Genomic DNA, 23,932 nt, shown 5'->3' on the forward strand with positions numbered 1-23,932 from the left:
GCATTGGCAGGCAGATTCTTTATTGGCTGAGTCACCAGGGAAGCCCCACGCAGTCACTCACCATTTGCCAAATGTCTAGACCATCCTGAAAACAACAGAGGTTCTGGGATACAGAAGGGAATAATGTACGTGAGAGTCCTGCCCTCATGGGGCTTACACTCCAGTAAAAGTTAGATATCACAGCAAACTGTGAGTATTGCCCAAGAAATGAAGGTGATGTAAGACAGTCGCCAATGCTACAAAGAATAGAAAAGGGTCTTTAACAGGAAGGGGCAGCTGATTCAGATCAAGGGAGGCCTTCCTGGGATGACATGTGAGATGCAAGCTGAGCTAAAAGGCCAGAGGATGTGGCCATGGGAAGAACCAGTAGAAAAGGCTCTAGGCAGCGGGAACGAGGTACAAAGGGTAGATGTGAAGAGTTTATGGGAAACCCAGAGTGCTGTGTGGCGAGATGGGCCAGGAGAGGCCAGCGGGACCCCGGGAGCCATTGCTGAGGCTGGTGCTCTTGGCTCTAGAGGGGGTACGTCTGGGGTGGGGCGGGGAGAGACAAAGTAGGGCAGAGCTTCGGGGAAGATACACGGTCAGTACACAGGATGGCGCCAAAGGAGGGGAGTGGCTACAAGAGTCCAGCTGCAGTGGACACGGAAGCCGGAAGCCAAGCAGGAAAGCACACTTCCCAGGAGCAGGGAGCAGGAGGGAGGGAGGGAGAGAGCTGAGTGGGACGGCCCAGCAAAGGATGCCTGGAGGAGGAGTGTCTGTGTGAGAGGCAGAGAGACTGGGGGGCGGGCATGGCTGGAGGGGATCCCTGGGGAGGGGCTCTGCAGAGCCAGGAGAGGGCTGGGGTCTGGAGAAGCAGGGAAGATAAGCACTAAGAGTCTGAGAAGGCGCCTGCAGACCCATCTGCGAGGCAAGCACATCAGGAGCAGCCGAGTTGCACGCTTTCTGACCTCAGGGTCCTTACTAGCAAAGGAAGGCGCGTCAACAAGACCTGTCTTGTATTTGCAGTTGAATTAAGAGAACATGTGACCCTGTGTGCAAAATGCCTCAGCCAGCACCTACGTGTGTACCAATACAAGGAAGACACGGTGGCTGCGGTCACCGACGCCGCCATCACTGCCAGCACCCGTACTGTTGACGCTGAGAGCTCCGGAAGTGCTCCCAGCTCAAACCCTCAGGTGTGAGGACCACCGTGTGGCACCTACTGCCGACCACAGCCACCCCGCAGCCACCCCCATCCCTTCCGTCCTCCCTGAGTTCCTACAAGGTGCTCTGATCACCAAGGACAGCAAGAAACAAGACAGACAAGCTCCCGGCCTGGTGCAGCTCACACTCCTGTGAATGAGGAGCTAGCAGGCACAGCTTTCAGAATGTCTACTAGTCTTTTTGGAACCAAGATGCAACCTGAGTTCAACCCCAGTGCCTTCTGAGCAAAAAAAGAAAAAAGAAAAGCAGCAATGCCAGACTCCCAGCTATCTGTATAGGAACTCTGCAACAGGATCCCAGCAGACACACTAAGACCCCCTCGACTTGCTCTTGGGTTGGGACTGGAGCCGGGAGCTGAGGGGAGGCTGGGACGGTGTCTCCAGCCATCCCGCTGCTCAGCTGCTTTATGAGAGAGCAACGGGGGTGAAATCCACACTGGAGACTAAAACAGGCAAAAAGAAAGAAGAAACCCAGAGAGCTCGCTGCCATTGTTTCCCTGCTGAGTCTCACGTGTGAAAACCAGCAAAGGGGCACCAAGCAGGTGACTTGCCCCTCCTGAACGTCTCCGGCGGGAAGGTTCCCTCAGTTTGGCTGTTTCGTGCTAATTTCGCTGCTGTCTTTGCACTGAGTCTTTAGTCCCCCACTTCCTTGTGCTTATCACGCCTTCAGCTGACAAGGAACAAGCTCTCTTGATCTAAGGATGAGACTTTTTCTTTCCTTTGGAGAAAGACCACCTGTCTTGTCCTTATGGTTGGATTAAGAGAAAATGGGACCCTGGGTGCTCAGCCACCACCTGCATGTGTATCCATACCCACTGAAGACGTGACTGTGGTCACCAATGCCGACATCACTGCAGCAATGGAAAACTCCTGGGCTCCTGTCCAACAGGAGCTAGGGCTGAATCCCAGCCCACCCCCCAACCCCAGGGGGCTCCAGATGCAGGGCAGAGCCTCCCTGTGAGCCTCACCCCCCACCTAGAATGTGCGCAAAGCGACGGCCAGCACAGCAGCTCAGCGACACAGCTGACGTGCGCTCTTCCTCCATCCGAGCGGTACAGACGTGAACGCGTATCCACTTGCACACACACCCTGAGGGTCTTGAGGGACTCAGTTCACACTAAAAGGCTAAACTCCACAAAGCATAACCTGTAGAAATCTATCTCTGGCAAAAGCTTCTATGCAGAACACAACTGTCTTTTTTTCTTTCTCCTTTTTTCTTCCTTTTTTTTCCAAAGGTAGAGGATCGACACAACTCCAGTTAGACCTCAGGGGTCTCCCAGGGAGGTGTGCTCCCCTCTTGGCTGAACAGGACTCACCCTTCCAGGGCGGCCTGGTTCCCACATGACCAGGAAGCCTGTTCAGACCCTCCTGCGTGAGACACGGTGCAACTGTGCCTCCACGGGCACAGGCAGCCCCAAGCTGCGCTCAGGGCACAGGCACAGGCATCCTGGGACGTGGTGCAGCTGTGCTTCCACGGGCACGGGCGGGCACGGGCGGCCCCACCCTGTGCTCAGGGCCTGGTCAAAGGCATCCTGAACCCGCTGGTCTGCTTCCTCTATTAAAGCTGGGCTCATTTTCAAAGAAGGGGCTCCGCCTCGCTCAGGCTAGTTTTCCCAATGCCTAGCGTGTAACAGCAACTAAAAAAAAGAGTTTGATGAGAGGAAAAATAAGAGAAGGGAATGAAGAGATAAACGACTTGAAATTCTCTATGAGGAAAAAAAAAAAGGTGTGAATGAAAAACACAAGGCAAGAGACTAGACCATCGCAGGAGGCAAGCAGAGCCTCGTGACAGTTCTCCCGGTCCTCCACGCGGAGTCCTGAGGTCCTCGGGGAGCTGGGAAGTTTTTAAAACAAGAGAGAGAAAGCGTGTGCATCAACTAGAAGCCACGCCTGCATCACCAACACCGCAGCCTTGCTGCCTCCCTACCACTCTCTCCTGGTCCCTGGACCGTCCCCTCCACTCACCCCTGTCCCTGTTACCAGGCCCTGTTTCTCCATCAGATGGAGGTTTGAGGAGCTGAGGGGTCTCTGGGCCCCTGCAGCCTGGGGCGGTTACTAAGCAGCCTCTGCTGATGAAGCCGGGATCTGCGCACTCACAACATCGCGCGCAGAACAGCTGCACCTCTTCTGCCTCAGTTCTCCCTCCCTGAACCTACACTGTCCCCGCAGAAGGAGCAGATGGAGGCGGCTCCCGGCACACCTGGGGCTGGTGGGGTTACCCGTGGCCTCTCAGCATCGCCAAAGGATTTAACAATAGGAATTATCCGTGACTACCCTCCCAGGCACAGAGGAAGACGCTGTGGAAAGGATCCACGGGCAGAAGCCGGTCGTTCTTTCCACAGGTTTCATCAAACGGTCGGCTTCTTTCAGGTTATACTTTCGTGGGACTTTCTGCTCTGGTTGCTATGTACTGCCAGACTGCCCCTGCAGAGTTAATTCAGAAGTTCTAAATAAAGGGTTTATTGACCTATTTTTTTTAATAGTTGCAAAGGAGGTTTTTATATTAATATACTTTTTTGGAAAGAGCCGCGTCTAGAGAGAAGTTCAATGAGTATTTAAGGGAACTGGATCCAAGTTCAGAATCACAAATCCTTCAGAAAAAGAAAAACAAATTGTTATATGTTCTGTGGTATTTTTTGTTTGCTTTTAACTTGAACCCTCATCTTCAGAAACACAATCTCTGCACATTTTTGTAGGAAACCTGACCACCCCATTTCTGGGAATATTGGCTCTTGTCTTCTGACTGACCTCTACGAGATGGCTCATGTTTGCAACATCTGCAGACACACACACACGCACACACATCTGCACACGCACACACACACACACCTGCACGTGCACACACGCGCACACACACACACACACACACACAGTTAACTTTGGCAAGAGTTGTTGCTAATGGAAGTTGCAGACCGAAAGGAGAGAAACACATTCAGCAGCTGCCCTTGAAGAAGTTTCTGTCAAGTCATGTCCTGGCCAAACACAGGCCCCGGGCTTCTCATACCTGAAAGAGGGGTGTGTGTGATGTACTGAAGAGATATTTCACTGCTGCACTGAAGCCATGTTTCAAAATACTGAAGGCCTGGGATGAAAGGTTTAGGACAAGATGGGAGAATAGGAGTTTATATTAATAAGGGAACTTGGCATTTGTTTTATAAAGTAATTCAAGTTAGAGACTTCTTAGAGCTTTTCACGCAAGGAATCCTAAGAGGTGATGCCAATAAATCATATATTTTAACTGTTTATTATAATTCTAAGGGGGCATTTATATACCTTTTCCATAACAGCTTTTTGATCATTCTGATCAGTATTACTTCCACTTGACAGATAAATGGGAAAATTGCGTGACTGAAAATATCATAATGAGTTAAAGGCATTCTTAGAATACACTCCAGATTTCCAGGCTTTCCTTTCACTCTTCTGTCACTCTAACAGGCTGTCATCAAGATTAATACGCCTCGTTCCTTGCATGACAGTTCTTTAAGGAAAAAACATCTGCTTCGAGCACGAAGATGTGGCCTTGACAAGGTGACATTAAAAACTAGGATGACAGTGCTGGCTTTTTTACACATAAAAACACGATTTCAAAGTTTTTAATCATTTAGAAAAACAGAGAACCGTGCTGGAAACCACATGACAGCTGATTTCAAGGCTCTCTCTAAAGATGCAGCAAGCAAGACACTGTGGCCTGACCTGTGGAGCCGGGACACGGGGCCAGTGAAGGGCTCGCACGCAGCATGAACAGTGCGTTTCCCGTCACAGAAACTGGTGTTTCAGCGGTTCTAAGACAACTGACCATACATACGTAAGAAAATGGATCTCGACTCCCACATCTCATCCTGTACCTGAGAACCAAAACGGATGAATCAGAGGCCTACACGGACAGAGCCAGAAAACTTCCGGAAGGAAATAGAGGCTTTATCGTGATGACTTGGGATATGCTAAAATTTGGGGGGCAGGATGCAAAATGCACTGACTATACCAGTAAAAAAAGGATTTAGGCGGTGGCTCAGAGGTAAAGAATCCACCTGCCAACGCAGGAGACACAAGAGATGCGGGTTCAATTCCTGGGTAGGGAAGGTCCCCTGGAGAGGGAAATGGCAACCCACTCCAGCATTCTTGCTTGGGAAATCCCATGGACAGAGGAGTCTGGCACGTTACTGTTGGACAAAGAGTCGGACATGACTTCGCAAATAAACAACAAACATCAATAGAAGTAAAAGACTTCATATGGTGGATTTCAGATTTCACAAGTTCTATTCATCAAAAAGGTACCATTAGGGAAGATTATCAATCTACAGATTAATCAGAGAGTAATTCTTTAAGCAAGAAACACTGAAAGAGGAACATTTCAGGTTTTAACTCCCAGTAAATATAGCCATTTAAATTATATATGTAACAAACAACACAGTCTCAAAAATATTAAGCAAAAACTGAAGGAAATAATAAAGACAAATAGATAAATTCATAATCAAAGTGGTAGATACTCCCACGTCTCTCCCTTGGAGTAACGCATAAAATAAATCGATTAGTAAAGATGTAAAAGGTCTTCACATGACAATTCATGACTGTGCTCGAATAGCCATCTATAGAAGAGGACACCCAGCAAACGCACAATACACACCCCTTACGAGTAGACACAGAACGCACACCGGAAACTGACCACATGCCGAGCAGTAAGTCAAGTCTACAAAACATCTACTTTGTGAAACCACGTAAAGTTCTGTGACTAGAGTGGAATTAGACTAGAAATTTAAAACAATCAGGTAAATTTTTTTTTAAAAATCACTAAACACTTGGAAACTCAGCAATATATTGCCAAATAAACCACTACTAAAAAGGGGACTCACAACAGAAATTAGAAAATATTTTAAATTAAATGATAAAAAAGATCAAAATAGAGGTTTTAGCTAAAATTGTGCTTAGAGGGAAATGCATAGCTTTAAATATATATATATATATATATGTAAAAGCATAACAATTAATTATCTAAGTATACTATTCAAGAAACTGGGATAATTGTAGAAAATCAAGCCAAAACAAAGTGAAAGAAGAGAACTTAATAAAATAGAAAGCAATAGTACCACAGAGAAACATCAACAGTGGAAAAATTGGGGGTTTTTCTGAAAGAACTAATAAAATGGATAAACTTCTGGCAAGACTAAGGAATAAAAATGGAGCACAGGGTCTCCTGAGCTCTGTTGCCACAAAACAGGCACACAGGCCACCACTCTCACTTTGACAAAGCAGTGTGGATAATGTTTTCTAAAAAAACCTGTAGCATTTTTTTAACTCATTAAAGCACTGAGGATACAAAGAAGCCTCAGTGAGGTAAGTTCTCAAAAGTGAAGAGTCCTTCTTAAGAAGGAAGTGACCCCAGCTGCCTCCCAAGTGGCAGAACAGCAGGAGGAGGGGACCCGCCACAGAGAGGAGGAGGAACCAGAAAGTTTCTAGCAGCCACATGACTGAGTGAAGTGAAAGTTGCTCCGTTGTGTCTGACTCTGTGACCTCATGGCCTATACAGTCCATGGGATTCTCCAGGCCAGAGCACTGGAGTGGGTTGCCATGCCTTCCGCCAGGGGATCTTCCCAACCCAGGGATCGAGCCCAGGTCTCCTGCACTGCAGGCGGGTTCTTTACCAGCTGAGCCACCAGGGAAGGCCAAGTAGCCACATGAAGGCTGGCATAACCGTTTAAAAGTCAAGGAGACGCAGTGGCAGAATGAGTCTATACCCGCCTGCCACTTCTTTCCCTTGCTTCTGTCCTGAGTGTGTAAGAACAGCCAGGAAGGCTAGAGCTAAAGAAGCTGAGCTCAGGGATGACTCTGGAGACACACGGGACTTTGGCCAAGTGCAAGGCAGCTGCTTCATGGCAGCAGTGGAGACGATCCCCTCCTCCAGAGGGACCTGGGCTTTCCCAGAGTACAAGGCAGCCAGCCTGCAAAAGCTAGAGACACACCAGGACAGAAAGATTTCTCCCAAGGCATGGGAGGCCAGAGGCACAACTGCAGGACAGAGAGGAGACCCCAGCAAACCAAAGAGCCAGCCTTCATCAAGCCAAAAAGGAAAGCAAGGTGGCCCAGAACACTGCCGTGTGTCTGTAGCACACAGAGAGCTCCAGACTCCCACGACAGCTCAGAACCTGAGGCGTGCTGATGGAAAATTCCAGATCGAGCCCTGAAAACATGCGACAACATGCAAAGTGAGGCACAGTGAAGCTGCAGCCCCCCGAGTCCAGATCCGCCTCCACTGCAGGGGAGACCGAGGCAGCCCACCTACGAGCGGCAAACAGGAGAAGGGACACTCCCCTTTCTGGAGGAAACAGTCTTTACTTCTGTCTCTACTGTTCTTTCACACAAAGCACATGTAAACTCAAGAGAGAAATTCAATGCGAGTAGTCCTAGGGATGAATCAAACATTAAAATTACTAGAGACTTTAGGATAACCATGATAGGAAATCAGAAGAGATCACGAAAAAGATACACAACACGTGTGAAGAGACAGGGCATTTCAGAAGAGAGATAAAAACTATTTCTTTTTAAAAAAAGAGAGATGCTAGAAATGAAACATGGGCCGTTACATAACTCATTAGATGGGCTTAAAGGCACGCTAGACACAGAGGAGGGAAGGACCAGGAAACTTGAGCAGGGGTCAAGCTAAATATCCACCCAAACTGAAATGCATGGGAGAAAGAAGAGAAGAGAACAGAGTATCCAAAAACCCCTGGGCTACTCCAAGTGACCTAACACATACAAGAAGAGGAGAGAAAAAAATGAGGCAGAAAAATACGTGAAGAGATATGGCCCCAAATGGTGCAACAATGCTGAAAAACCTCCACCCACAGAACAACAACAAAGCTCAAACCCTGAGAAAGATCAAAACCTATAGAGCTACACCCACACACATCATCGTCAACTGATAAAAAGCAAAGAGTAAGCAAATCTCAAAAGAAGACACAGGGAAAAATGACACGTCACACTCAAAGGTGCAACTGATGCAAGCGGTGGCTGACTTACCACAAAGAGTTAACGTGAAATAAAGACATTTCCCATCAAAGCTGAAAGGAGCTGTTTCAAGAAGGTCTGCTCTATTAGAAACAATTGTGTTTTAGTAACATCTTTAGAGTGAGAGTGATGCCGGAGGCCCTACTTCAAAAAGAAATGAAGGAAAGGGAGATCCTGGGTGAACACAGACTTTTCTTTTTTTCATTTTTTTTAATGCTACATTTTTCAACTTCTTATTTTACTTTTCATTTCTTTACGTCTCTATCGATGTGAACAGCTGACTCATTGGAAAAGATGCTGATGCTGGGAAAGACTGAAGGCAAAAGGAGAAGAGGGCAGCGGAGGATGAGATGGTTGGATAGCGTCACCGATTCAATGGACACGAACTTGGGCAAAGTCCAGGAGACTGTGAGGGACAGGGAGGCATGGCGTGCTGCAGTCCCTGGGGTCACAAGGAGTTGGACACAACATAGAAACTGGACAACAACAAATTAATTTCTTACAATATTGCTTCTGTTGCTTGGTTTGGATTTTTAACTGAAAGGTATATGGGATCTTAGCTTCCTGACCAGGGATTGAACCCACACCCACTGCATTGGAAGGTAAAGTCTTATCCACTGGACCACCAGGAAGTCCTGAAAGACCTTCATTAAAGGACAAACCGGATGGTGTTCTCTGAGCTGACGTATACAATAAACCATGCTGTGATTCCCTTGAGAGCTCTGGCAAAACCACAATGCTCTCAGCACATTAAACCATGGTGAGAACTCTTCCCAACTGTGTTCCTCCAAAGCAGGAGCGATCAGGAGATGCTGTAAGAACAGGACGACGCTGCCCAGCTGGGAGTGGGGGAAAAGAGCAAGAAAAGGGTGGATGAGACTGATACCAAATTTATACCAAAGTCAGCACTAGAACTCTCACAGATTCTCCTCCGAAGAGGTCAGTGGTGTCTACAGTGCAGACAACTCCCTTTGAACATTCTCTCTGGGGACTTCCCTGTGGTCTGGTGGCTAAGACTTCATGCTCCCCACACAGGGGGCCTGGGGTTCCATCCTTGGTCAGGGAACTAGACCCCACATGCCACAGTTCAGAGTTCATATGCCACAAGTAAAAAAAGATCTTGCACGCTGCAACGAAGACCCAGAGTAGGCAAGTTTTTAAAACCTTCTCTTTGGTGTAAACTGTTTAGAGGGTTGTTTGGGATGTTTCTTAGTTTATTTTGCAATAGGGGATGTGGCAGAAGATTGGCACGCGGTGTCCCGTCTGAGGGTACACAGGAGGATAGTGCTTCCCGGCCTCCCTGCAGGTCTGGACAAAGGAGGGCAGGAGGAAGGGAGGTGGATGCTTACCACTCTGGCCCCCGAAAACATCCTCTGTTATCCTGACTTCCAAACTGATGTCAGCAGGAGCTTGTAAATTGATTAACACCACCACCAACAGCAGCTCGCACGTACATACGTGCTCATACAGGCGAGGTGCTCTTCTAAATGCTTTAGGTCTTAAGCTGGTGGCTCAGACAGTAAAGAATCTGCCTGCAATGCAGGAGACCTGGGGGTTCAATCCCTGGGTCGAGAAGATTCCCCTGGAGAAGGGAATGGCAACCCACTCCAGTGTTCTTGCTTGGAGAATTCTGTGGACAGAGGCTATAGTCCATGGGGGTCACAGAGTCAGACTAACACTTTCATTTTCATATTGCTGTATCCTCACCACAACTCCAAAAGGAAATACTCCTTTCCACCCCTTTCACTTCATAGATGAGAAAACTCTATGTTTTGAGAAGTCAAGTAGCTCATCTGAGACATTCAGCAAGAAGCTTCTGGAGCTGAGATCACAACTCCGGGTCAGGCTCCAGTCTGCCCTCTAGTGACACGCTCTCTACGCAGGACTGGCTCACTCCCTTCTCCCTCCTGCCTTTTTTACATTGATTATGATGAATTTCGGAAGCAATTATAAGACCCAAATAAAACTTGAGTGAAAATGGCTATGGAATGCTATTTACCTTCGCAGACTACCTGACTGAGAGCTTACTTGTGGTCTCAAACCCTGCTTCTTCCGTGAGAACTTCTATCCAAGTGGAAATTACCAGGCTGGGCTAGAGCTGTGACTACCAAACCTGGCTCAGCCTCCGGAATCGGGAGTTTCCTTAAACAGAGATTTCTGAGCAGGATATCTACAAAGAGGATATAAACAGACAGCTCACAGAAACAGCAACACAGCCGTAGGCTCTTAAACTCTAAAAGGATGCCCCGTGCCGTTCATAAGGCGATAAATGCAGATTAAAACTAGATGAGGTGTCAGTCTCCCCTCCCAGGCTGGCAAAAATCCAAAGGCTGGTAACATGCTCTCTCTGGCAAGACAGTGGAGAAAGAGGCACATACATACTGTTGATGGGAAGCTGAACCACTCTTCATGAGGGGTTCATCTATATCTCAAAATTACAAATGCTTGTAACCTTCATACAAATAATTACTCTCTTTGGAAATTTAGCCTACAGACTAGCAGAAGTGTGAGATGCTGTGGACACAGGATAAGTAATACAGAACTCCGTCACATCAAAAGATGACAACAATCCAACATCCATAAATAGGAGGCATATTCTGTTTATAAAGCGAAATGCTATGTAGTGTAAGAGAGAAAAAAGGAAGTGTGGTATTCTTTAATTTGGAAAAAAATCTCAAAATTACTCTATTTGGTGGGGGAAAGACTAGGTGCAGAATACACCCTTTTTATGAGGGTGGGAGGATGGGAATTGAAATCCGCATGTCTGTTTGCTTGCACATGTACAAAGAAACTCTGAAAGGAACACACAAAATGATTCCTCTCACACACTGCTGGAGGAGGCTCAGTTATACAAAGGAGCCGGGAAAACAATCTGCCAAGCTCCAGTAACGGTGAAGATGAGCACATGCCAAACTCAGCAGTTCCAATAGATGGTCCCCATCCTGGAGAAACCAGGACACCCAGACCAGGGCACACGCGTGAGAACACGCACTGAACACGGCCCAGGATAGCGAGAGTGTGCAAATAGCTGAGTGAAGAAAGCTGGCGGCAAGACATGCACAGGCTGAAGCCATTTATGCAGAAAGTTTAAACATGAAAAATAATATTGTCCTTGTTTATGAGTATATACATGTGTAAGTAAAAAGTCTTTCTAAAGCATACCTAGATAATAAAGACCAAACTCTAGATAAAAGTTATCTTGGAAGAGGGAGAGAGAATTAACAGGGGAGGCATGCTTCAAGTACACCTGTGGCTTTGGGGATCTTAAAAAGGGTAAAAGACATAAACCAAAAAAAAAAAAAATTCTTAGGTAGCAAATCATTAGAAATCTCTGTTTTAAATTCCAGATAATTCTGAAAAGGCAGCCAATCTAAAGACAATATCTGGATGAAATTAAACTGAAACATCCCAGAGCTCTGCTGGTTTTAAAAAATTAAAATTTTGTATCTGATTAAAACCAGTTTTGTCATCTGACTTTCCTTTCTAATCAAGCCTTCTTAGGTTCCTGTATTATAATATGCAATTGGGAGTGAAGCACAAACGTTAAATGGAGTAATTAAGGTAAACCCTTCAGAAAAAGGTAATTTACCACATATTTGCTTCTTTTTAAAGAAATATGAGCAAATGCTAAAAAGTTCTTGCAATTCGACGTCCACTGACAGAGTCATCACTCTGAAATTGGCTAAGTAGCCCTGAACTGTATTTCACATTTGCTGAAATAGATGTGAGACTGTTTCACTCCACTAGCACCTGACTTCTTGAAAAAGTTTTGTCTTTAACTGTGTGTTTGTGAGCAGCACGGTCAGCTCAATATTATTTCCCGACGAAGTAATAAAACCCAGTGAACTCTACATGATTTCACATTAGAGCAGTGTAACTAAGAAGGGAGCTGGGACTCAGTGCGCATTAAATAGTCAACAAACTGTGAGAATGGAGTGAAGAGAGAAGAAAGCTTAGGTTTCAGAGCATCCTTTCTCGGTTCTCCCCTAAGAAACAGGTAAACACAAAGATGCAGAAGGCCAGATACAGGTAACCAGGTGGAGAAAGCAGAATCATAAATAAGGCTTTTCATCTATTTCCTCATTCTTTCCCTCCTTAATGAAGGAATGGTGCTAAGAACCCAGAAGTCAGGAATAAAAAGAGAAAACGGCAAATTGTCCGATGGCCCAGCAGAATGAAGATGAAAATGAAGTCAGGAAATTCTGAAGCCCACTCCTGGCTCCATCACAGGTTGACTGGTGCGCCATTGTGTCTATCTGGGACTCAGTACCTCACCTGTAAAATGAAATGGCTAACCGTTACAACTTTTAGGGGCAGCTTTGTTGACGATGGAAAAGTACTTCGGTAACAGCAGGGGTTGACATGTGACATATTAGGTTCTGTGTCTGGAAGGAGAAGCAAACTCAGCAGCCGGAACTCTCAATCACAGGACTCCCATTAAAAAAACAAACGCTCTGCTCCATCCCCAAATTACAGACATGCGAAAGCCACATCTGTGTGCCCTGCCCCAGCAGAAATGATCACTGTTGTCACTGCAGAGTCTGGCCCTGTGCTTTTCCAGGGGAGGAGAGGGAAGCGGGGCTCTGAGTTTAACGGGCGCCGGCATCTTATTATAAAAGCAGCGTTATAAAACGCCTCCTCAAGCTTTCCCAGCCCATCCCAGCCTTTTTCTTCACAGCAAGTACTATCAGGCAATGACAGACTAGAAGGTATGGACCAATCCCCCTGATAAAGACCATCAGGAAAGCAAGATGAGATACACACAGCGTCCTCCTAAAAGCAGAGAACAGCTGTGAGCATAGCGTGGAATTACCCGGCCGTGACCCAGAGGTAGACGGAGATATCGAGAGGCAGGCCAGCAGCTAGGTCTGCCTTCGCTGCTCCCCAGAGGAGGTAGCTGAGAAGCCAGCTAGTACTCTGACAGCTCGGGAGGAATGCGAACCAAAAGCTTGGGTCTAGGGCACAGAAAAGACAGGTCCCTGGCAAAACCCCACACTTTTGTTGTTGTTTAGTTGCTAAGCCATGTTCGACTCTTTTGTGACCCCAGGGACTGTCAGGCTCCTCTGTCCTTGGGATTTCTTAGGCAAGAAGACTGGAGTGGGTTGCCATTTCCTTCTCCAGTGGATCTTCCCAATCCAGGGGTCAAACCTGCGTCCCTTGCCTTGGCAGGTGAATTCTTTACCACTGAGTCACCTGGGAAGCCCTACCTTTAAGAGTAGGACCCCAGGATTAGGAGCTGGAATAGGACTAAAATAAGTATAAGCCTGCCTTTTAGTGGACTGCAGCCTGGTCATCTGGAGGGCTCTGAAAAATCTCAAGCTCTGAAATCAGACGAAACTGATTTTGGAGACCTAGTGCCTAGCAAAGCTTGTGCCACAGGCAAATGACAGTGCTCTCCAGGAAATGACGCCACTGTGCTAAGAATCACATTATTTTCTAGAGGGATAACTGGATGCCACAGGAGAAAGAATGGGACTAAACCCCTACTTCACACTATAACCGAAGGTGAAATCAAAGCGGATCACAGATTAAATGTAAAAGCTAACACCGCCGAACTATTGGAGGGAAACAGAGCTCCAAACCTTCCAGGCCTTGGGCTAAACAATGGTTTCTTAGCAAAGACACAGAAAGCAGAAAAAAGGAATGACAGACTGGCACAGATACAGTGTGGACGAATCTACAAGCATCATGCTGAGTGAGAGAAGACAGTCACGAAAGGATACATGCTGTGTGAGTGTGTTTGCAGGAAATGCCAGAACAGGCAAATCTATAGGGACAGAGAGCGGATGAGTGGTTGGCTGGGGCTGGAACTGGGGGAAGTGACTGCTAAGTCACAGTAAGGACAGTGTTTCTCTTTGAGCTGATGCAAACGTGCTGAAATCAGATTATGCTGATAGTTGCACAACTCTATGAATCCACTGAAAACCAATGAATCATACTTTAAAGGGATGAGCTGTAGGATATTTGAATTATACTTCAGTAGAGCTGACACCAAAATGTACTATAATATTTTTTTTCCAAATGTGAAGATAATGACCAGCATGATCATCAGATACCCTGACAAGAAGACAAAGCGATATACACAAGAAAAGAATCCATAGATCCAAACTCAACAGAAACCACAGTCAAAAGAAGCATGCCTGTATGTGCTTGTCATGGAGAGAAAAGCCAAACAAAAGTTCCTAAAAGGAAGCAGCTACAAATTCCAGAACTGAAAACTACCAGAGACGAAATAAAGAACCCAGTGAACAAGAGCAAATTTATTAGCAGATTAGATACAGCTGAAGACAGAAACTGTGATCTGGAAAGTAACAGGAAAAAATTAACAAGACTAAAGGGAGAAAATAAGGATAAGAAACGAAAGGAGAAGACAAAAGTAGAAAACAGTGGGAAAGTCTAACATATATTTACATTATTTGGGAGAGGCAAGGGAATGGGGCAGTGATATTTTAAGGGAAATGGCTGAAAACTTTTCCCAAAACTTAGAAAAAACTTTAAAAAAACTTAAATCCACAGATTTAAAAGGCCCAGGGAAACCTGAGCAGGGAAAAAAAAACTACATCCAGACACAAAGGGCTTCCCTGGTGGCTCAGACGGTAAAGGCTCATCTGCTTGCAAAGCAGGAGACCCAGGTTCAGTCCCCTGGAGGAGGAAGTGGCAACCCACTCCTGTATTCTTGCCTGGAGAATTCCATGAACAGAGGAGCCTGGCAGGCTACAGTCCATGGGGTCGCAAGAGTCGGATACAACTGGGCAACTAACACTTCACTTCAGACATGACCAAGCAAAACGATAAAAACCAAGCCAAAAGAGAAAATTCTAGAAGTAGATCGCAAACAGGAGGCAGAATGCCCTTTTGAAGACAAAATTTAAAATGATTAACCTCAAAGTAATCAGAATATTCAAGACATCAAAGACAGGCTAATCCACTGTTTGCCTGTGCTTCCATAAAAAAACGCACATTAAACAAAAAAAACAGATCTCAGGAAGAGGTTCAGGAAGGAAACTGGCTCAGAAACAAAAGCAACACAAGTTACCTTCAGCCACTGCTCAGCCTGCTCCTTACTCTGGACGGCAAGAACAAGTGGGTCTGTGCCCTGCTGGGTGATTTTCAGCTCATGCTTCTTCTTTTTGCTGTCTTTCGGGATATATGTAATGTTGCAACCTTGGAGCGGCAGTTCCATCTGGGGTTGCTGGTCCTTGGAACTTTTGTAGCACTGTGATGGACAGGAGAGATCAGAGTAAGGGTATAAGCAAGTCCTTTACCACGGATGAAACTACGCACAGTGAAAAGAGCGCTGGAGAAGCACCTGGAGGTCCGGCTGAAGGGCAGAGATGCTCAGAGGCTGGAGTCCCTGAAGATCCGGGGACTCATACACAGAGCCCCACTGTACACCCACACCTCACCTCTGTGCGTGTGCAAACACACCTGCTCGTAACTCAGCAGAGTTAACTAGCATGACTCGGCGGGGTGTCAAGTCCTGATGGATCTTATGTTCCAGCTTCCGCTACAGGTGACATGAAATGTATTAGATTTTCTCTAACGTGGGCATACAGCACCTTGGAGACCCCACAATTTATGTCATTTCATGTCTACCTATCTCATCCCTACTCTCTCTCTGAAACACAGATGAATCATTTTATGAAGAGTATACATATCAGCATATAATAGACCGAAACGTCAGCCAAGCTGTGCTTTCCAGTTGAGTGCAGGGTCCACGGAAGGGCACTGAAGGGGTCTGGGCACATCTCAGTGCCCACCAGAGAGCCGCCTGGGTGCAGAGACAAACGGGTTCTGGAAGGACATTCAAAGAAGCTAGTCATGGTGGCGCCCGTGGGAAAACACACTGCGGGCATTTAGGGGAAAAGGCTGCTGTTTTGTTTTCCGTTTACAGCTTTCTGTTCTGTGAGACTTAGAGAGTACTTGCTTTTATCACTGTTAATTTTTTTCTTTCAGTGTCAACAGGAGTAATCTGGGCAGTTGGATCGTAGGTCATTTTTGAATGAAAAAAAGTTTCATAACAAAACTTTGATTCTGCATTTCATCAAAGACAGTGCTTTTGCATGGCTTTCCATTCATCTCTTCTTAAATATTTACAGCTACTCTAAATGGTATCATCATCCCGGTTTGGAAGATGGGAAACTTGGTAAGTGATGGAAGAAGCAGCTGACGAGTGAGGGAAGGAAGAGACAGGAAGGGAAGGGGCTGGGGCAGAGGGTGGACTCGGCACCTCTGGCAACTGCTGAAAGTGAAAGTGAAAAGTGAAAGTGAAGTCGCTCAGTCTCTTCCAACTCTTTGTGACCCCGTGGACTGTAGCCCGCCAGGCTCCTCTGTCCATGGGATTCTCCAGGCAAGGATACTGGAGTGGGTTTCCATCTCCTTCTCCAGGGGATCTTCCCAACCCAGGGATCGAACCCGGGTCTCCTGCATTGCAGGCAGACGCTTTATCCTCTGAGCCACCAGGGAAGACTGACAACTGCTGACCCTACCCCAACCACAGGCTTCCCACAGTATGCTCTAAAACTTCTTTTACATGAGAAGTGAAGTGAAAGTTGCTCAGTCGTGTCTGACTCTTTGCAACCTCATGGACTATACATACAGTCCCTGGAATTCCCCAGGCCAGAATACAGGAGTGGGTAGCCTTTCCCTTCTCCAGGGAATCTTCCCAACCCAGAGATCGAACCCAGGTCTCCTGCATTGCAGACAGATTGTTTACCAGCTAAGCCACTAGGGAAGCCCTTTACACAAGAGCCAACTGTGTATTTTTAAAACGTTTATATAACATATCCACATCTTGTAGCCATTATGTCAGATTGTAAATACGGACCATATTAATCTTTTTAATCTTTCTTTCTTTCGTTCTTTACTTTAAAATTCCCCCGTGGCATCATCATTTTTTGGCATAGACCAAATTTGGGAGAAATTCAGGCCACACATGTGGAAAAAAACATGTACTCTCACTGCTTAAAAAGTGTTGTTGTTTTTTTTTTTTTTACAAAACCATAAATCAAAAAACATAGTATGTCCTAAGAATCTAGTAAAATAAGATTCCCATAATTCACAGATGAGACTGTTTTTTTTAAAAGGGAGGTTCTCTGCTCCACTGAAAAGTGAGATACAGAATCATACACCCTCACGTGTTCTGTTTTAATGATGGGATTTTGAGTGATTTTTGTTCCCCAAGCTTCATCTGAAGGCAAAACAAAATACAAAAACATAGTCTACCATTCTTAATGCCAACAACCAACCGTGATTTCTGAAACTGGGAAGGAAGGAGGGAGGAGGGACAGAGGATGAGTCTCAAAAGGCTCTTCCCCTCTAGGCTCCCCCGCGGCGCCTGTAGCAGAGGGTATGCGTCCTCCTGCCCCCGCTCCTCTCTTTCTATTCTGCCTCCCTGAGTTACAAAAAGAGGAAAGAGTCAGCTTTTAGCTCTCCAGAAGAATTTCCTTTCCTGGGCACTGTCCCCCAGACCTCGCCTGGCCTGCCCGTTCGCCTTCGATGACCTGGCTTTGAGGAATTCACTGACTCACTACAAATGAGAAAATCCATCCTGGGACGTCTGGCAAGCTCCAGCAGCGTGCATTTCCACTGACACGAGCCGCAGACGCTGGCCCGAGGCGGGGATGGTTTTGCCCACTGAGTGCTTAGGGAGCTGGCAAGAAAAGGGCGTTAAAGGCTTGGGAGCCTCAGCCAGGCTTGCTGATGGCCGGTCACGGGCCAGCGCTTCAGCGCTCCCTCTGTGTCCACCAATGTGAATGTTGGCTGGGTGTAGATTAAACCTGGTTAGACGGCCCACTGCGTCTCACCAACTCTACACAAGAGAACCGAGTGGCGAGGCTTTACCAGCAGTTTGGTGTCTTTGATGACGCAGAGTAACTTAGTCCACTGCCCGAAGCGCTTCTTCCGCAGGAGGAAGGCGCAGATCTTGGCGTCCTTCACCAGGTCCATGGAGGCTTCCTCCGAAGGCCACTGGTGCCGCGTCTTCTTCCCCTTCCCATCCTCCTCTTCCTCATCATATGATTCGTAAGAGCTACTCATCGCATCAGAGTCATAATCTGTCAAAGATGAGAAATAAAAGTGAGCAAAAACCTGGTTGCAAAAACCTTATCTTGAGGACGACCTGTGGGCTCCATTATTTTATTTGTAAGTGAGGAGGGGGTTTCTGCATTCAGGGTGCTTGGAAAACATCAACTGGCAAAACTAGGGGGAAAATAACTCAGACTTGGGTAGTAGAAACTCAACAAAGAGTTTTCAAATGAAGTGACTAAGAATTCTGCATTTATAAAAACCACTTCGGCACCTGCAGGCCCCACACTGTTAAATCCTCGCCATATTCTTGCTGGGTGCCATGACCCCCACTCAACAATGGTTTCTGCCAAAGGAAACTCCCACCCACACCTGATGTGAAAGTTCTTTCAGGACTTCCCCAGTGGTCCAGTGATTTGGAATTCACCTTCCAATGCAGGAGACCTGAGTGCGATCCCTGGTTGGCGAACTAGGATCCCACATGCCAAGAGGCCAGCAAGCCCAGGCACCACAGCTGCTGAGCCTGTGTGATCCGGAGCCTTTAGCTACTTGGGGGTCCGTGCACTGCGACCAAAGACTCAAGGAAACCAAATAAGTAAATCTATTTTTAAAAGTTCTTTCAAGTCTGCAATGCCCTCCTTCCTCCACAGGCACCAACCCTTCTTAAGGTTCAAGATCCAGACCCAGGCCACGCCGCTCAGTCAGGCCACCCTGCGGGCTGCCACGTCCACGCCCACCCCTCCTACTCTGCCGCACGTCAGCACTTACATAGCAGAGCCCGTTTCCTTCCTCAGGGTCTGTGCACACACTGCTCTCATCCAGGCTCCCCGTTTATCCCACTCCATCTCCTGCCTTTGCCTGGATACATGCTCGTCACTTAGGATCTAACTCAGAGCACCTACTCCACGAAGCCCGCCCTGGACCACCTGACGGCTGTGCACTGAACGGGGTGCCCCCACATTCAGGTGCTGAAGCTCCAACCCCAAAGTCACTGTATCTGGAGACAGGACTTTTAGGAGGTAACTATGGGTAAACGAGGTTATGTGAGTGGGTCCGAACCCACCGAGAAGAGGAGGAAGAGGAAGGCCTGAGTTCTCTCTCCCTGCCGCGTGAGGACACGGGGAGAAGGCGGCACCCGTACACCAGGAAGAGCGCGCTCGCCACACGCTGATCCCGCTGGAGCCCTGATCTTGGACTTCAGGCCTACACAACTCTGAGAACATAAAAAGCATCGTTTTGCCACCCAGCGGGTGACACTGTGTTACAGCAGCCTGAGCTCAGATGCCGGGCGAGACGACCCTCCCCTCGGCTTCCACACCGCTCAGCGCGTAACTCGGCCACCGTGTTGTCGCTCGTCTGTCCCACATCAAGCTGTCTCCCTTGCAGGAAGGGAGACCCCCTTGCTGGATGTGACTGTCCCAGTGCCTCGCAAAGGGCCTGGCGCAGAGCAAGCGGTACGTGTGTGTAGAAGGGAGAAACTGTTGCTTGCTGTTCAGTCGCTTGGTCCAACTCTTTGCAACCCCACGAAATGGAGCACATTAGACTCCCCTGTCGCTCATTATCTCCCAGAGGCGGCTCAAACTCATGCCCATTGAGTCGATGTTGCCATCATCATCTGGAGAACTGTCAGATCAACTTAAATGCAAAGCCCTCAGAAGGATGGCTGGCATCTTAAAAGTGATTAATCAACACGAGTGACTGCCAGTGATCTGGATCGCTTCAGCCCTGCTGGGTCGAAAGGTCCTGGAGGCAGTGTCTGATTCACCTCGGCATTCCCTCAACCCCAGACACATCTGGAATACATTTGTTTTTCATAATACATGTGAGAAGTGAACACCTCAACGAGGAATGAAGGATAGATAAGGAGAATCTGTGGCTGAAGCAACTGGACGCACGAGAACTGGCCGACCTTCTACAGAACAGAACTGGCCGGAAACTGGACTGTAATATGCAATCAGGAGACATGTGTGTACGTCAACTTCCTTGCAAAGAATTATTTAATAAGGGAGGCGGGGAATAGAGTGATCGATGGTTTAACTTTTAATCCTACTAAAGAAGTCAGGGGAGAATTTTACGGAAGAGACTAGGGTGACCAGTCTAGACTAGGGTAACTGACCCTAGAGGTAACTCTGGCAGTGGCAGAGAGAGTGGGCTGAAGCTGGGGTGACAGTTAAGAGGCGTCTGCCGTGATGGTGGGAAGGATGCTGTGCCAAGAGACGTGTGGGGCTGGGGGATCTGAGCGCCTGAAGGTCTGGGTTACAGACCACCGTGGAGAGAAGAGTCCAGCTCCCCTCCCGTGCTGCTTGAGTCAAGGCCTTTCTCCTCCTCCTCTGCACTCCTTCCCCCACAGTAACACACACACACGCATGGGCAAGCGCACACTCACTGTCCCCCATACGCCAGCATCTACGTCTACACAACAGCCCCTGTTCACATGGCAGCCACCATGGCCGTTTAAAATCACATTCTAACTCAAGTTAAATAAAACTGGTCTCCAGATCCACACTTCGAGTACTCAGACAGGTAGGGAACCAGAGGGCCGTGCACACGGCACACGGGGAAGGCTGGACAAAGCCGTCGGCCTCCACTGCTTATGCAACGGCGCCAGCCAGACAGGAGAGGCTAGGAGAAGGGACACGACTTGCAAAAGCAATGAAAAATATAAACAGTGGCGAGCCATGCACTTTTCAACAGTATTTATGTCACTGTCACTGAAGCCAAGTCAGGGGCGACCCTTGCAGGGAGGAGGCTGTCGAGAGGGAGGAGGGAGCTTCCGGGGCTGACAGCGCTCTCCTCTTGACCTGGTGGTGACATTTCGGTGCTCCATTTTATGGAAAGTCATTAAGCATAAATTCATATTTTATGTACTGTTTGACAAATGTATTTTATAATAAAAGCTTTTTTTTTTTTTTTTAATTTTAGTGTGGCTGGAACACAGGGCCCAGGGAAGAAAGCATGAGCCTGTGAAAGACCACGAGCTACTCCACGGTCCAAGGTTTGCTGACAGATTTCAGTCGGGCAGCGGATCAAGTCCTATTTTATCCTAGAAAGACCATGCTCATAGCCGCTTGGGGGACCATGAACCCCTCAGTGCTTAACTCACTTTCTAGAATATCAAATTCACTAAACACTGAGTGAACAAATGGACAACAGAATGAATGACTAAATCAGCCAGCGATGGGAAAATCTCATTTCATTCCTGCAAGAAATACTCAATGAGCACTTCCTACGTGTCAGGCAGCGCTTCTTTCTAAATAGTTTTATTGACTTATTTTAGGCCATGTTGGGTCTTTGATGCTGTGTGCGCTTTTCTCTAGGTGTGGTGAGCAGGCTTCTCGCTGCAGCGGCTTCTCCTGTTGGGGAGCACGGGCGCTGGGTGCGTGGGCTTCAGGAGCTGTGGTTCCCAGGCTCAGCAGCTGTGGAGCACTGGCTTCGATGCTTCGCGGGATGTGGGATCTTCCTGGATCAGAGATTAAAGCCGCGTCTCCTGCACTGGCAGGCGGACTCTTTGCCACTGCGCCACCAGGGAAGCCCCCAGGCAGCACTTTTTATATTTATATTTGCACGCTGTGGGATAAAGCTGTGAGAAGAGGCGGCTGGCTCCACAGTCACATGCCCTGCCTCGCTGGGCCTCTCAGCCACCCGGAGGTGGGTGCACAGCTGTGTCCTTATCTCAGAGGGAAGGAAGGATGATGTTGGGAGAGCAGGTGACTCATCCAAGACCACATCCTGGCGAAGGAAGATGGTTTGGGCTGATTCTGATTCTGAACTGAAAGAGCAGACCATGCCCCGGCCGCCCTTCGCATCAAGGGGAGGATGGGGTGAGGTCCACGGGTTGAGGTCCTCTCACTGAAAAGACAGTGAGCCCATGACCCGCCTTCTGCTGAGAGAGCAGGACCGACAAGAGTCATGCTAGAAGAATGTCAGCCACTTCGCAAACCAAGCGGCTGGGAGGACGAGTCTGAGCACGCAGGACAGCATGCCAGTCTCTCGGGCGGCCTCCCAGCAGAGCCGGGCCGCCTCCTGGAGGCTGAAGCGGGACATCCAGGAGCCCGCCACCAGCGCCGGGACTGATGACCTGGTGAGGAGGTAATGAGGACCCTGTGCAAAGTGAAGAAAGACATGGAGTTGGGCAGGAGGGCAGAGAGTCACCAATGGTGCGTCCACACCTCTGCCACTGAGTCCAGCTCTCCTTCCACACGCGGGGGGACAGCCTCCCACTGACTCCTTCAGCAGCTCCACATCATGTGAGGTCCAGGCCCTGGAGTAAATCTCCTGCGCCACCTTGAGGTGCTTCTGCTTTGCGGCTCAACCGTTTCAGACACTGACACAGAAGCCTTTGGCACGCTCTCCCAGGGGGGATTTTGAAGCACAGCTTCAACAATCTCCGATGAGAACTAGGTCATTTTCAGGAAATGGCTTTGTCTCTCCAATACCCCCAAGAAAGTCTAAAAGTTTGATCACATTCCCACTAACCCAAGTTGCCCCACTTGGGCTCTGGGTCATCCCACCCACCAAGGAGCATGCAGCATCACACCAGAGCAGGCGCCTCTCTATTGGGCTCCATCATCCCCATCCGGCTCCACCATCCCCGTCATCCCCATCGGGCTCCATCATCCCCATCTGGCTCCATCATCTCTATCAGGCCCCGTCATCTCTGGTCCATCACCTCCACCAGGTTCCATCACCTCCACCCATCATCCCCATCCAGCTCCATCATCTCCATCATCCCCATCGGGCTCCATCACCTCCACCAGGTGCCATCATCCCCATCGGGCTCCATCATCTCCATCACCTCCACCAGGTGCCATCATCCCCATCGGGCTCCATCATCTCCATCCAGCTCCATCATCCCCATCGGGCTCCGTCTCCTCCATCCAGCTCCATCATTCCCATCGGGCTCCATCATCTCCATCACGTGCCATCACCTCCATCAGGTTCCATCACCTCCACCCATCATCCCCATTCAGCTCCATCATCCCCATCAGGCTCCATCATCTCCATCACCTCCATCAGGTGCCATCATCCCCATCGGGCTCCATCATCCCCATTGGGCTCCATCACCTCCATCCAGCTCCATCATTCCCATTGGGCTCCATCATCTCCATCACCTCCATCAGGTGCCATCATCCCCATCGGGCTCCATCACCTCCATCGGGCTCCATCATCCCCATCGGGCTCCATCAGGCCTAACAGTTACAGTCACTCAAGGGGGAGAGCGTAACTTGGCTACGAGAGAACAGTGTCACCCAAAGTGGACAGAGGACACTGTATCCTCTGGGGGAGCTGGGGAGTTTATGGCTGCAGTTGAATGGTGTTAGACTGAACCGTGACTCGGCTCCTGTCTTTACTTGGAAATTCACCGTGGTAAAGAGGGGTGCATGGATACCAAACCAAGCCAAGACCAACACTGGTGCTTTTCACACTGTATCAACTCAGCATTCCCCTAAATTCCCTTCCCTGGATGCCTCTAGGTTAGGACTGGCCACACAGGAAGTTTGCGGGTGACCTGGAAGGCAAACAGGAAGCGGCTGCCAGTACACGGGCAGGTCAAGAGACTGCTAGGCATGCAGCTCTGCGGAGCTGTGGTCCAGCCTCTCATGCAGGGCTCCCGTGTGGGGAGGTGAGAGGCAGAGGAACTTCCCAGCAAGCTTCTTGCCCCCAGGCTTCGCCCAGCTCTCCTTGATGACAGCTGGCCCTAT

The 23,932-nt window shown here is 48.3% G+C and overlaps 1 protein-coding gene across 1 annotated transcript in view; it reads right to left on the reverse strand.

The window, feature by feature from the left end:
- The window catches only part of AFAP1 (actin filament associated protein 1), a 145,426-nt gene that overhangs the window by 46,361 nt on the left and 75,133 nt on the right, over positions 1-23,932 (reverse strand). Inside the window, exons 5-6 of the mRNA XM_052641645.1 lie at positions 18,048-18,259; positions 15,241-15,420 (exon numbers count right to left, since the gene is read on the reverse strand). Coding sequence (XP_052497605.1) covers positions 15,241-15,420; positions 18,048-18,259 — 392 coding nt within the window. The remainder of the gene's footprint in view (positions 1-15,240; positions 15,421-18,047; positions 18,260-23,932) is intronic.

This window comes from Budorcas taxicolor, chromosome 6 (genome assembly GCF_023091745.1).
Source record: "Budorcas taxicolor isolate Tak-1 chromosome 6, Takin1.1, whole genome shotgun sequence".
NCBI lineage: Eukaryota > Metazoa > Chordata > Mammalia > Artiodactyla > Bovidae > Budorcas > Budorcas taxicolor.